The sequence below is a fragment of the Gymnodraco acuticeps genome, unplaced genomic scaffold (genome assembly GCF_902827175.1).
Source record: "Gymnodraco acuticeps unplaced genomic scaffold, fGymAcu1.1, whole genome shotgun sequence".
Classification (NCBI taxonomy): domain Eukaryota; kingdom Metazoa; phylum Chordata; class Actinopteri; order Perciformes; family Bathydraconidae; genus Gymnodraco; species Gymnodraco acuticeps.
Window position 1 is genome coordinate 1,508,649 of NW_022991584.1, and position 14,786 is coordinate 1,523,434.

The following is a 14,786-nucleotide window of genomic DNA, read 5'->3' on the forward strand; positions in this document are numbered from 1 at the left end:
GCCCGCCACAATTCATCACCATTTATTTATCATTCACAATGACTAATTGCCTGACTTGTCTTCAATGTTGTGGGCTGGGCTCCTCACAGAGCAAGCTGCTCGGCTGCCCACCTCCCTATCACCCAACACACCCACTTGCCTTTGAAAAACTGTAATTGAATGAGTTTATGTCGTCAAATTGATTAATCATATTAATTTGTACTTATTAGTGGGATGGTTGAAAGCGATGACAATTAGATTAATGAAATTAGTTAATTCTTCCTACCCACACCATACTCCCAACTATAAAGAACCACAAAAAAGCATAGAAAGGGAGACTGTTATGACAAAATTGGCAATCAAGATTTGCCTGCTAATTGAATGTCTGCTTTTATTAATGACGAGGTTCATAAAAAGACCTTGAGAAAGGAATATTAATTGATTAATCAAAGTGCTTCAAATTAAAGGGGGAGTATACAAAGCAGAGGTCTGAACATTTCTCTCACATTTGATTGTGAAGAATGCTGCAGCGTTTTCCCAGGATGCACCTGATTAATAAACAATGAACTGTTAACTCACATCTTCCCATAAATCCTACTTTTTTCTTGTGGACTGAAATATTTGTGAACATTTTTCAATGTGAACATTAAAATCAAATTAATATATTTCAGTTTATTGTGATATACATTTTCCAACATAATACTATATTTCTACAAAACCATTTTTGCAATACTGTCTAATTTACATTACTGTGGAGGAAATATTGTGTCTTTATTTGTCAGTACAATATGCTGACATAAAGAAGAGGCTTCACTGTAATAAAAACAGACAGGCTCTTCAGACTACACAGTGAAGCTGCATGTTGGCTGACCACAGATCAGTTCTGCAGGGAGCCACGTGTCCCAGTGGGACCGCAGCCATACATCCATCATGCCTGTTTGCCTATTGTGGAACAACAAAATCCACATAAATATATGTAAATATAAGTAAACAGAGCGTGAGATCCCTAGAGCCGATAGACTGCTTTGAATTTCATTACGCAACAAGCTGTCCGGTGGTTATAAACGACGTTCATGAGAGAGAAGTGATTGTTGGATATGATAAAGCTGAAATGTAATAGTTTGTGCCACCATGAATCTGATTGTAACGTCCAAACTATTAGAAAGGCAGATAAAAGCATTTATGACTATTTGCTTTGTGTCATAAATGGAAGTGGGCTGTTTGATTAATACGAGCAGCTGGCTGACTCCAGGTTCAACAGTGTTTTTGCATATAACTTACAGAGGCAGTAATGTGCTGGTTTATATACTAAAATGTGAGCTGTCACACATGTGAGATAAGCAGAAATATGACTAGCATCATTGTGCATTTACAAAGTATAAGGTTGGATATGCATGCTGTGTAAATGCAGATGAGTAATGTTTTTGTTTTCGCTGAAGAAATATTCACTCAGATCAGATGGGGAGATGCTATCTGCTCATGTGGTGTATACAAAAGTGTAAAATAGGTTGGTTCCCACATTCAAAAACATATTAATCTTGTTCATATGCTGCAGGAATGAATTACACCATACTTCTCCCTTTCAATGAATGTATGGGGTCCGTATTTTTATTTCTCACAACTTACTTATACTACATTCAGTGTCTTTTTTTCTTACCAGGGAAAGAAAGGGGAACTGAATTGATTTCACAAATTCAATCTGTTTACAAAATGTAATCGGGCTTCAGATAAATGAAAAATAAGTTATCCATTCATTCAAATATCCATTAATCAAATAAATTGTTGTAACAGCTGTGATTAACAGTACCCTTATATGAATATATATTAACCGGATGCATGTGTGCTTTAGCCTCTTTGAACAGGGCAAGGTGAATCTGCACTCTGGACACCCACGGGATCAGGATGCTGTTATTGGATGCCCATTTGCCAATACATGCCTGCAACTCCAGTTCCCTAATGGCCCCAATTCACCCTCGAGTGACCACTCATCTTTGGACCCAACCCCTATACATTTCACAATCCTGACGTCCTGCTGACAGGGTCCAAACCTCTCTGTTGCCAGATGTATTGACAGCCATCAATGTTAGACTTGATCAAATGCTACCGCACCAGTCAGAGGCCATCAATGGTCAAGGCATCCTCATCGGCAGGATCTATCGTCTCTGTTTACACAGTCCATCCTCTTTAAACTGTGCTATTGATCTTGGCCTAGGTCATGGAGGTCTGGCATCAAGGTAGTGGAGAGGTGGAGGGGTGGTGGATGGGAGAGTAAGGACGGAGCAGGAGGAAAATAAGGACACAGAGAAAGAGGTTTCCCCTGGGTGTCTCCTGTGCCAGTTTTTTCTTATTTAGCATTTGACCCTGCTCTTGGCTTTACTGCTCGATGCGGCGGCCTTATTTTCAGCATATAGTCAATGGCTGCCAATATTTAGAATGAAGACTTGTCAGTGCTCTTCTACAAAAGCTTAAAAATACTCTATACAAATAGACTTGATGTATCTGAGGTCAAAGGTTTCCTTTCATTTCCCTCCAAATTCCTATTCTGGATTGTTTTCAGGTAAATATTTGAGACAGATACAAGATATCCTGCTTTTTACAATGTGGCAGGTGCTCTGTACACTTACCGTTCAGTTATGGGCATTTGTCGTGGTCGCCTGTTGCTGTCGTTATTTTACTGCTCTGCCGCGCTCCACTCCATTAGCAACACCGCTGCCAGAGAGAGCCGATAAACCATCTGGCCAGGCTCCTGAAACAGATAGCAGTCTCTTAATGGAGTGAAAAAGTAAAAGCAATTAATGTCACATTAGCACATCACTAATAAGGCCTGCCCTACAGTATGCTGTGGAGAGAATAATTGGTTGGTTCAGAACGAGATGCATCCCAAAAACCTGTCATTGTTAGCACTGGTATAGAGTCATGAGCAAGGCCATGATAGAAGAAGTAATTCCAGGGACAAATTAAACACTTTAAGGTAAACTGATCCCGCAATTGAAACAATGTCAACAATAGATGTAAGATGTAAGAAGTCTTTTTTTGGCCTCTTTGGGGCTGTGCAAAAAGCACTTTCATATATTCACTTCATAAAGCTGGGGCGGATCCAACGGTTGAAAAAAGTAGTTTGATTGTATAGAAGTCTATGAAAAAATTACCATACCAAACTAATTACATGTTTAAAGCCTGATGTTTGCCAGCCAAAATGTGCTTCCTAATGAATATCACAATTAACAAGAATTACAATGAACAAGCTAGCTCTAGGATAGGGTTTGTTATGTTAACAGTATCTGCCCCAGCTGGGCCTTCTGATCTCAAGCTCCACCCTCTTGTCAAAAAATGTTCACCTTTGGCTCCAAAGATGTTGAAGGCCAAAATGCCAAACCAGGAGCTTCAAAACAGTTGTCCACAAATTACTGGGTAACATATAGGCTAGATCGTTATAGATTTCGTTTATACATTCTATGATTTGCACTTGTGGGTCTGATCACATGACGTAAGCCCAACATTCAACTCTCTTTAATCACTGTTTTTGTTCGCTAACAACCGCTGAGGGATATGTCTCTTTACCTGCTAAGTGCTCCTATATCTTCACCCAGGGATCTATAAAGCTAACTGCTCTTTGTTTGTCTGTAGTTTTGAGGAGAGCAGGAACCGTGGGGTGTACTCTGTTTACTAATTTTCAAAATCAGCTTTATTTGTTAGCATGCTAACATTGCTGTTAAATGTAGAATATATGTCATTCAGTTGTTCTCTATAGCAAACATGACACTCAGCAGCTGTGTCTGAGTCTTGCGGCCTCGTTGAATCTGCCACATTGTTGTCATGACCTCCCTCACTTTCAGCTCTTGTCTTTGAACTGTATTTCAAACTTCACACAACAGCGTCTCAAGAGCTTAAGCAAAAACAATGCATGTCCTCTCCGGCTTAAATGAGGCTAGGGCTTTAAGATCTGGTTAATTGTTGTTTTTTCCCTGTGTTTAATTATGAAAAGACCAAAGCACTGTCATTGCTGCTGTCTAATTCCACCATGTTCCGCTAATTATGTTGTGTTAATAGAGGTTTTTTTGTTTCTGCGTCACACTCATTAACTTAGCCGTTCGCTGCCCTTAATTGGATAAGAGGCCATTAAGTCAATTTGCTTTGATACGAATTATAGCTTCCTTATAAACATCAACCCTGACAGTAACTGCTTCAAAGCACACGTAACAACACGAGACATAGCTTTCACCACGGCCTGTATAAAAATGATATATGTTACCTTTTGTGTTGCTTCTTCCTTTCTTAAAACAAAATGCAAATGTATCAAATTTCGAAATGTAACATCACAGTTTTAAGCCTACATAAGAAATGTATCTCTTCACATCTGCACATAACAACACAAAGAAATGTGCACACAAGGACTTCTTCTAAATCAGGGGGAGATGTGTCACTTGCTGCTGCATCCTCTGGTTGCAGATACAACGCAGCTCTATAGGTTTAATAAGGGTCAGTCTGGAAAGAGAAGCTCTACAAAACTCCAAAATGTCAGACACTGCAGTATCATCACTCACAGAGTAAATGGGCTTCTTTTTCCAGCATCTCCCTTTTGTCTTTTTCTTCGTGATCCTCCTGGGTCCGGAGCACGGCGGGGAAGCTGCGAACTGATATGCAATTATTTAAAGCAGCATGTAAAATACAAAGTTTGAGGTCGACTGATGAAGCAACACAGTGATGTGTCAGTGATACATTTAATTTATGTAGAATTCAAGTTGTCCTACTTAAGACTAAAGCTACATTCTCTTCCATGTTCACATTACACTGCCTGCTACCATGTTTTAACATCTCAGAGTTAATATCAAGCAGACCTCCATTCAACACAAGGCCCGGTATAGACAGAAAACAGACTGACACCAGCACTCCTTTCCAATCCCCAGTACCCCTGTTCCCATACCCACACATGCCCCCAATTACCCTATGAGCACCACATGTGCAACATCATTAATAAGATTCACTAATAATGGTGGCGAGCTCCATTGGCCATGAGTGAGATTTGACTAATTACTGTAATTGTATTGGAGTCATGCTCATTAAATATGAAAATTGTGTTCTGTGAAATGAATGGGTTTTCATGTTCACTCTTGTATGGACAGGCAAGAAATAAATTAGAGAACAGTTTCTCGGTGCGCAATTAACTACAGCACACACACAGCTATCTGCCACACCCCACGGTCTGCTAATATAATGTGTTTGTGTGTGTGTGTATTTTTCAGGATGTTTTGCCATTACTTGTTGCTTATGATTCTCTTTACACACACTGTACGCATGACCTGCTTGCCCATGAAACGTTGAAATGTTAATATTGCTCAGAGCATATAATTGCAATTGTAATGATGTTTTTCTTTATCTTGATTTGATTTCATATTACATGTATTTTATATCAAGTGTTTTCTCTTTTTCTGGTCTGGTTGTACAAATGTATGAAGGAGAGTAAGACATGACAAACATTTACATGGACTATATGCCCTGAACACAATTTGTATCTCTTATTTTTTAACCACATTTCTAAACCTGTAACTGCTGAAAGTGTTTGTTTTTTTAACCAAAATGTGCGATAACTGCCATACGTAAAGAAAAGCAATGTACTATCTCACACTTAAAATCCATGTTGTATAGTGATTTAAAGATTTCTTGCCATAAGCAATTAGATGGAAAAAAATGCCCTATCCAAACACAACAGGATTTGCCGGTGACTCTTCACTGTAACTTTTGTTCATACTTCTTTCGATCATCTCTGGGGATTTCAGCAGCTGTCAGGACTCCAGAGCCTAGATGACAGCGTCTGGGAGTGGCTACGTCCCCGAGGAGCAGAGCATCTTTTTTCCCCCTCCCTTGTTTCTGCATGCTCAAGTTGTTTGAGAAATCTTGCAATGCAAATGTGGTACTTACCTTTACCGCCCAGTAACAAAACTGTGTCACACTCTCAGTGTTCTGTGAAAGCCCTGATTTTGTCTGAGGAGATATAGAGGTGAGAAGAGGCAGGTAAACAAAGCATAATGTGGAGGTCAAATGCTAATGAGCGCTCCATTTGTTACGTCTGGCTCCCTGCAAAGGCAAAGTAACAACGTCAGAGGCGCCCAGACATAATAAATCATCCCAATAAATAATAAACCTTAAGATTCATAGAAGACTTCATGGTATTCATAGTGCCACCTCGAATTAATTTACAACCAAGTGCTGATTTTTCTTGTGTGGCCATATTTAAATGGTCCCATTTTAGGCCACATGCAAGACAGCAAGATGCTTGCAAGTCCATTTTCAGGCCCAACACCCTACCATATCATTTCCATCTGCTCACTGGTTAATAGGGTAAGACCAGAGAGAACCCCACTCTGAACTGTAATGTAACTTGCTTTAGTTGAGATACAGGCCATAATGCTGCAAGACTTGAACAGATGCAATGCCATGCGGGGTTTGCAGCTGTTGCGAGGCCTTAGAAAAACCCACAGCTGTCCCCTCTCTGTCTGAGTCCCCAAAGTGAAAGGAGACTAAAATACATACGTGACTGATGAGGTGATGAAAAACCCAAAGAGGCAGGTGGATTTTGAGTATCACAGGTAGTAAAGTGCACCATTTGAAAGCATATTTATCTCCTGCACCCTCTGAACAGCAGAGGTACTGTCCCTCAGTCACTGGGGCTGCCTATAGATGGCGCTCAACTCATTTTGAAAACAACAGCCTTTTTTCAGGGATGTCCATCACAAAGTGCCACAGACTGCACGCCGGTGGGGATGAGCTGCGGAGAAAGGCACCCTTACCTGTCCTTGAGCCAGGCGACAGAGGGAGAGAAAAAAAAGAGTAGATTCAGCATGTATGGACGCTGTAGCCGGCAGCCATAAATCATGACCTTCTTCAATTTACACAGGGAGCATATTGATGGTTTCCTATCTCCTTCACTCACTTTCACCTAGTTACATTGTCCAAGACAACACCACTCCGGGTAACCATGACTGACACTTTACAGCCTATTCTCAGTGGACTCTCACCTCCGCCGCTGAATAATCCTCACATGAGGCAAAAGGAAGGAGTGTGAGTGTACGGTGGCGGGGACAGTACAAGGTTGCACTAACAGTGTGATCATAGATTTTCTGAAAGAGGAAGGCAACAAGGTTGGCTGATTAACAGACCGCAGGGTGACAGTGTCAATGCCCTTTCTTAAGCACAGGCAGGTCTTACGACTGGTGACGATTTAAGGAGAATAAAACATGGTTTGCAAGATGGAAAGTCACTCTGAGGACAGTGGGCCATGCCCTAATTCCCTCCAGCAAGACTGAAAACAGAGAAAAAATACTCACAAAAGAGAGGGTGGAGCTGAGAATATGAGAAGTTCAGTGACCAGTGTTTTCTTTAAGTGTTTTCTATGTTTCAGTTATTGTTCAGCAGTCCCTAAGTGTCAATGGGTGACACCTCACTACACTAGCATACTGGTGTCGCTGCAGAACAAAGCACAAGTTAATACACAGTTGTTATTTTCAGCAATAACATGGAGTGGCGGGCGTAGCCGGGCCAAGAGAATAAATAAAAAATGAAAAAGTGACAAGCCCATTTATTTGTTTAATTCAATCTTCTGTTGAGAGATCTTTTCGCTGGACATCGTAGCTGATTTTGTTTAAGGGAATGGTTTGTGGCAGGCTGATTAAACACAGACTTACTCCCCCAACCCCCATATTGGCTGAAGTTGAAAGCCCAGTAAATGAAATGACTTCCACAGGATTGCACCACAAAGGAAGGGACTGTGTCAGATGTGCATTGTTGTAGCCAACGCAAGGTCAAACGGGACATTGTGTAGACAGCTAACCAACTGACAGTCGGGGCAGGAGGATGCCGTTACACCCCAAGGCACCGTCTCGCTAAATGTACAAGTACACAGACAGAGGCGCATATACATGATGGGTCAGGCTGGGCACCGTTTGACTGTACATTACATACGCCGATATCAGGGCAATGCTGCACTCTAGCACTCAATACAAATATGTCTGATAAAAGCATTGTATCAGTATTCACTATTATTTTGTTGATATCTATTTAATAAAAAATGTTTACCAGGAAAATTGGATGATCCGGAGTAGCTAAAAGCAACAACACATTACAGCAAACATGTAAAAGTGACTTTATATTACAGCCTGTATTGCTTTGAAGTAATTTGCATATTTCCGAAGGCATGTATGTTTATAAAACCTTGACAGTATGAAGATATTTAATTATTTTAGAATGAACCTGTTTTCTTTTTTCTTGAGGTGTAAATGTGTGTATTACTGCAAATGATATTTTGAATATTTTGTGTAAAATACCCCCTCAAACATTTTTGTAATTGTGTAATGTGGGTAAAATCATTATTGTAGGAGGAAAATATTGTATCTTGCAATTTAATATATTTGTTGAAAACTTAAACCAGAATTATTGTTCCATAAAATAGGTATTCTTTAAGTGAAACTTGTCATTAAATATGTTACAAAGACGTTTTTTTAGAAGATTATTTTCTTCCCATGTTCATTAGTAAGAAATAAATTGCAGTGATTACATAAACCATGTGATTTTATTGTCACTGTACATTCAGTGCATTGTTAGATCTGACTCACTCCAAAAAAAGCATATATTTACACATGGGTACATTAGGCATGAACACAACAAACAAAACACAAGAGAATGCCACACAATACTGTCCAGTGAAACCCAGCTGTGGTTGGCTTTTTGCTTCTTCATCCCAACATTTTCACATTATTTGTGTCTCTCCAGGACTGTGTGTGCATAGTTACCCTGTCTTTTTCCAAACATAGGGTACGTTTATAATTACAATGAACCAAAGCTCCCTTTTAACTTGATTCATATATCAGAATTTCTAACATATTGCTTTTGAGGGGAGTAAACCTCTTGGGTAATCATATGTCTACGGTACACACACCTAAGCAGGGTCCTTTTATACACCGCGGAGCAGAACGGCCAGGGAGGATCCTCCATGTTTTATGTAAATCTCGTCATCTCAGAGTGCATGGAGATAAGATAAGTCCGCAAATGGAACAGCGAATAAGCAGCTTTCTCCTCTGAGGAATGTGTTCCCCAATTGCAGCAGGTTCATCAACATTTTTTTAATACCCAGTCAGTGATGTCACTTTATTTCTGTGCCACTGATTCCCAGGAGAAACCCATGGCCCGCTTCCAAGCCCAGTGTAAGTTTCAAAATATGAATTGAGGTATAGGGTCTAGACTACTACTTCACTCGCTATACGTCCTGCTGTGCTCATAAACAAAACGGACGGCAACACAGAGTGTTTGTTTCAGCTTTGAGAGACACAAAGACACAGTAAAGAAAAAAAACATCCCACCTTAGACCAAATATAACAGACTCAATACAGTGATTTATATTACACAGCTATTCAGGTGGGCCCTAAATGTGTGTTGAAGTTGCTGATACATTATGAAAAATTCATTAACGGGCAAATGAAACAAACAATCATCGTAATATCAATGCACAGCAGCTACAGTATAGTATGGTGAAATATGCACAATACATTTGCGGCGTACAGCTCTGTACAGTATGCCCACGTTGTAAACAAAGCACAGCTAAATGTCCGTCTGATGCTCCACAACACAAGGGAACTTAGGTGGCCATATTTGCCTTGCATAGCCCAGTGATCGCTCTGTTATGAAACTATTACAGACACCCATGAAATCGCCTTTGTAAAGGTTTAGACAAACCCTCCCCGCCGTCAACCGAAATAAAATGTCTCTCGTCCCCAAGGTAGAGCCAAAGCAGACATTTAATTGCTCCATTTCTATTGAGAATTTCAGCTTAGGAGACAATTAGAATTAATTGGATGTAGTAGAACCGTTTTAGAACTCTGAAAATAAATTAGGCATTTTTCTTTTATTTTCTCATGTTCATTTGAGAAGAAGGGAAAGTTAGGAAACAATTATCCTTCTTCAAAGTGCACAGAGGAGGTACGTGAAGAAGAGGAGAGAAGGTCAGTTTGCATGTTGTGGTCAAGCTTTTGGCCAGAAACAGTCTCCTTTAACCATGGTAACATGAAAAACATCGGTAGTTTCATCTCTTACTTCACACGGTGTCTTATATCGACAAAGTGACAGATGTCTAATCGACATATAGACTAAACAAAAAAGAAAAAAGGTCTTCAGCTTGTTTAGCGGTCATCCCCACCATCGTAGGATTAAAGGACGGTACAAAAAAATAACAGACTGGATGATAAGGAGAATAAAAGGTTTAAAAGTTTTAAAAGGTTTAATGTATAACACATTAGTATACTGTTAACAACCACAATGGTCTGGCTGGCTCAAAATGCAGTTTTATAAACTTTAAGATATTTACGCTTTGGTTTGCTTCTGTACAGCGGAGACTCATCCCTCAATTTATTTGGGGATGAATTAGCTGGTTACTCATTAGGGAAGTGCATCATGGGAATTGTATCCTCTACTGTATTGGGTTATATTTATCTATGCATCACATTACAGTGAATCAATAGCGTCTGTTCCTGTGGGGATCATTTCAAGTGGCGAACGTCTTATTTACTTGGCTTTATGTTTTCTTCTTGTTTGGGCAGAAGCTAATTGCACTTTAAAACACTTTAGATTAACGGCTGCTTCAAAGTGTTCGTAAGGGACAATATCTGTCTCACTAAAGTCCTACAGCAGCTGATTATTGTTATATTTTGAACTTATGATAATACGTTTATTGCAATCACTTAATTCTGATAGATTTATTTTAATAATTTGGCAACTGGTTTAGAATGTATATAGTTGAACCTGTGTCAGTGTTTGTAGAAATGGACAGAGTGCCCTTTTGAATGATGAGCAAAATCATTTTTGAAGATACAGACTGACAGAAAGCTGTAATCTGAGAGCTGATCAAATACAAATGTAACAGTAATTCAAGTTATTCTCAGAAAGTGTCATTATATTGTTTAACAGGCTGCCAGATTACTTTTGAACAAACACGAAGACAAAGAGACTCAAAACTCTCAAGTGAAAAAAAGAAAATTGCATTATTTCTTTTGATCTTGCCACCCTAAAGATAGCTCACGATAGCTCACAATTATGAGATAATATAAATTATCTGTAAAGCTTAAGCTATGAATATTGTGTGTAGTTGCAAACCAAAACATCTCTAATGGAAGCTTATGTATGGGTGCGTTTCAGAAGGATTATGCCAAATATTTACCCAGCCTTCATAAAGAAGTTACGGTTTTGTTATTTATAAATGACAATGAAAAATATTTGAGTCATATTTAAAAGTTTTCACCCTCAGGGGCCACGATATTTCCCCTGTCGTTCACACCGAGAACAAAATACAGGATCAAAATATGTTTTTAAGTTTAGATGAAGCTAACACGTAGACTTTGGTATCACACAGGACTTAAAATGAACAAAAGATAAACTGAAAATAATACCATCAACAAAGTGACATTTGTTGTTTGAGCATAGAACCTAAGCAAAACCTACACAACATAATGCAATCTAATACCGCACCGTCACAAACTACGGCCTCTACATTTAGAGTTGAATCAGCACCTATGTGACACAGAGTGAACATTAAATAAACTTCACAATGGTAGTATTTATTGCAGGGCTATCAGGTTTCATTACAGAGCGTTTTAGATTGCATTCAATTGCATAGATGTTTCTGTAATTGATTTCAATTAAATAAACTTTTCTTTAACAAGCCATACGGTTTAAAAGCTCTCCGCACAAATATAGCTTATCTTGTGTTTTTTTCACAGTATGCTTAGTTTCCAATATTAATGTATAACACTGAACAGAGAATTGAGGAGGGGGTTTAGTGTTAATAAGAAAAAAACACTGACTGAGGCTCGGAGCTGGCTAGAACAATACCCATTATTGCCATTTATCCACCGATGCTTAGTGCAAACTCTTTGTGAACTGTGATCACCGGCCAACCATTGTCCCTCTGAAAGCACCAAGTTGACTAAAACTGAGTCGATGAAGCTACTACGAGGTAAATATATTACGAGGAAATCGAGAATCCCACAGTACCACTTTCTTTGCAGACGAATATAAGAATATGTCTAACAATTCTCGCCCCTGCCCAGTGCAATTTCACACAATATACAGTACACATATTATATGTAGACCAGTTAGAGACTATTGCTTTAACAGCTGAGATTCGAAAATATGAGAGAAACAAAAACACTTAATGTGGCTACGTGGCCGTACAGTTCTTTAGGACATTTATATTAACACGCTTTGTTTTGAGATGAAAATAAGATAAGAAACAAATTCACAGAAGCTTCAGGTGATATAGAGCAAAGGGCCTCTGGTTATAACAAGACCTCAGTTGCCTGATTTCTGTACAGAACGTCTTTATATACATCCTCATGATCCCATGTCAATCAAGTTGATATTCATCCTTTTTAAACCATTTCTAGTCCCTTTTCCTGTTATGTTTATTACCATTAAAAGTGTTAAAATGACTCAGTAGTCCACGCTTCATCCTCTCTTTGTCAATTGGCACACCACCTTATTATTTTTTATGGGCTGTCCCTCGCCTCCCGTTGGGTGATGCAGCTGTCTGTCAAACATCTAGCCCGGGTGTCAAGCCTTGGCCTCCAACATCTCGAGGAATAGTTTGTGCATGGGGACTTTGCCCTGCATTTTGATGCTGTAGAAGTGCTGCACGGCCTTGGTGGCGGTCTGCCGGAGCAGAGGAAGGGTCATCAGCAACTTGCCCGCCCGCCTGGGGTCCTCCGGATGCTGGCCCTCAAAGTCCTGCAGAGCCTCGTGGAGGGAGTCCTGGAGCCTCTGGACGGCCTCGATGTTCTCTATGTGCATGGAGTCTGGAGAAGGACACAAGAGAGAACATTTAATCAACCTATTCCAAAGCTTTGTATTAAATGACAAACAAATGAACATTTTCTATTGACCTGCAGTATGACGAAAACAACTTTTGCAGCAGCATCCCCCAGCTTTACATTCAGCTGCTTGTCTTTGCAAACATGTAATTTTGGAGAGAGGTTTTCTCTTGGTAGTAGTTAATGACGCTCCTTAAATAAATGCCTACGCGTGGCCGGGACTCTAGGGAGAGAGGTACTGTAGGTCCGTATAAATATACTGCGGGGACAGGAAAAAGATTCATTTCTTTTGGTATCATGGACCACATACATCCCCCCCTGCTAATGAATTCAGATGGCTGCATTACTGGGATATCGTTCAGCTGAATGATGGCGGCAGATGGCCTTCATTTCCATAAGAAAGAGCAGTTGGCCCCCTTATGTATAGGCTCTAAAATAAAACCAGTTGAGACTTATTAAAAACTGCTCTCCATGTATAAGTCTACAAGTCAGGGGAAGGAAAAAAACAGGCTTGTCCTCCAAAGGACAAACGGACAGAGAGCGTTTTAATGGACAAGCAGCGGATTGCTTTCAGCCAATTCCAATGCACAGACTTATATCGGGTCTAATCTGTGTATGTATCATATCCACATTTTATTAACTGACACAATTGTGCACAACAAAATGGGAATTTAATTCAGTATTATAACATTCGAAAAACATCTCATCTTGGTATATCTAACACAGTGCTTCTCAAACTTTTTTCAGTAATGTACCCCCTTTGAAACATTTTCTCAGCCAAGTACCCCCTGACCGATCCCGAACATTTTTGATCGAAAAAGCCTGTATAAATAATTACAATATAGTGATGTTCCCTCAGTGTGTGATGTATTAACTCCTTCGTGGTATGCATTACAACAAAACAGATTTTTCCAAGGAGTTTTTCAATTAAAGTAATATGTTATTGTGAAAAACTATAAAATACAATACACACATTTGACATGTTTATATGAGGACCCACTTGGTGGTTCTAGGCATGTTTTATATAAAATTGTGTGTTCTATTTAACTTATTTTACTAAGATTAGTTTTTTAATTAACTTTTTTTTTTTTAGATCTCACGTACCCCCTGCAGTACCCCAACGTACCCCCAGGGGTCCGCGTACCCCCATTTGAGAATCACTGATCTAACAGACTAAGAGTGTCTCGTCTCCTCCTAAACACACTGTGTCCCTGAATTTAAAGCGAACGTGGCTCCTGATTGAAGTGTGTGAGTGAATTAGATCCCCTCAGCTATGTGTCATGAAAGTTGTGGAATGAAGTAAGACTGCGTATAAACATGTAAATGAGGCATACAAAAGGAAAGTACAAGGCTAATTATGTTCCTAACTGACTGATTAAGTCTCTTTTACCAGTCGCCTTCCGTGTAAATTGCGTTTCTATCTTGGGAAATTAACTAGGCTATGTGGACCGCACATGTGTTCCAGCTCTCTTCATTCGAAACCTTCATGTTAATACTGATCTGATCCTCGTTTGGCTGTGCGAGCATATGTGTGTGTGTGACTCAGTGAGAGAGAGGAGGGGAAGAGGGAATATGCTTTTCAAATGTGTGTCAGCGTGTGTGTGTAAATGCACAGCGTTTCACATATGTTGAAGGAGTTTACGGGCGGAATGCAAAACTAACTTTGAAGAAACAATTTCCATGTAATCCGTCAGCAGCCTGGCGTCAATCCCGTCGATACTCCGCTAATTACAAAATCAATGGCCATGAATTTCGACAGCTGTCACACCCACAGGACCCCTGCCGCCGAAGCTCTGCGAGAACTGTGTTCAAACGAGCCGAAGCTGCCCTCTCGCCCTCCCTGAGCCTCCCTCTCAACCCCTGCCTTCCTCTCTCACACTTCTCCCTTACCTTTACATCCCTGTCTTTCCATAACCCCCCACCCATTTATCCTCCCCTCCCATGGAGAGTTTGTCA

The 14,786-nt window shown here is 39.9% G+C and overlaps 1 protein-coding gene across 2 annotated transcripts in view; it reads right to left on the reverse strand.

Annotated features, from left to right (window-relative positions):
- Positions 1-8,526: 8,526 nt before the first annotated feature.
- The window catches only part of esrrgb (estrogen-related receptor gamma b), an 80,642-nt gene continuing 74,382 nt past the window's right edge, over positions 8,527-14,786 (reverse strand). For both annotated transcript variants that reach the window (XM_034197707.1, XM_034197706.1), the window contains one exon: positions 8,527-12,815. In XM_034197707.1, coding sequence (XP_034053598.1) covers positions 12,574-12,815 — 242 coding nt within the window. In that variant the 3' untranslated portion in view covers positions 8,527-12,573. The remainder of the gene's footprint in view (positions 12,816-14,786) is intronic.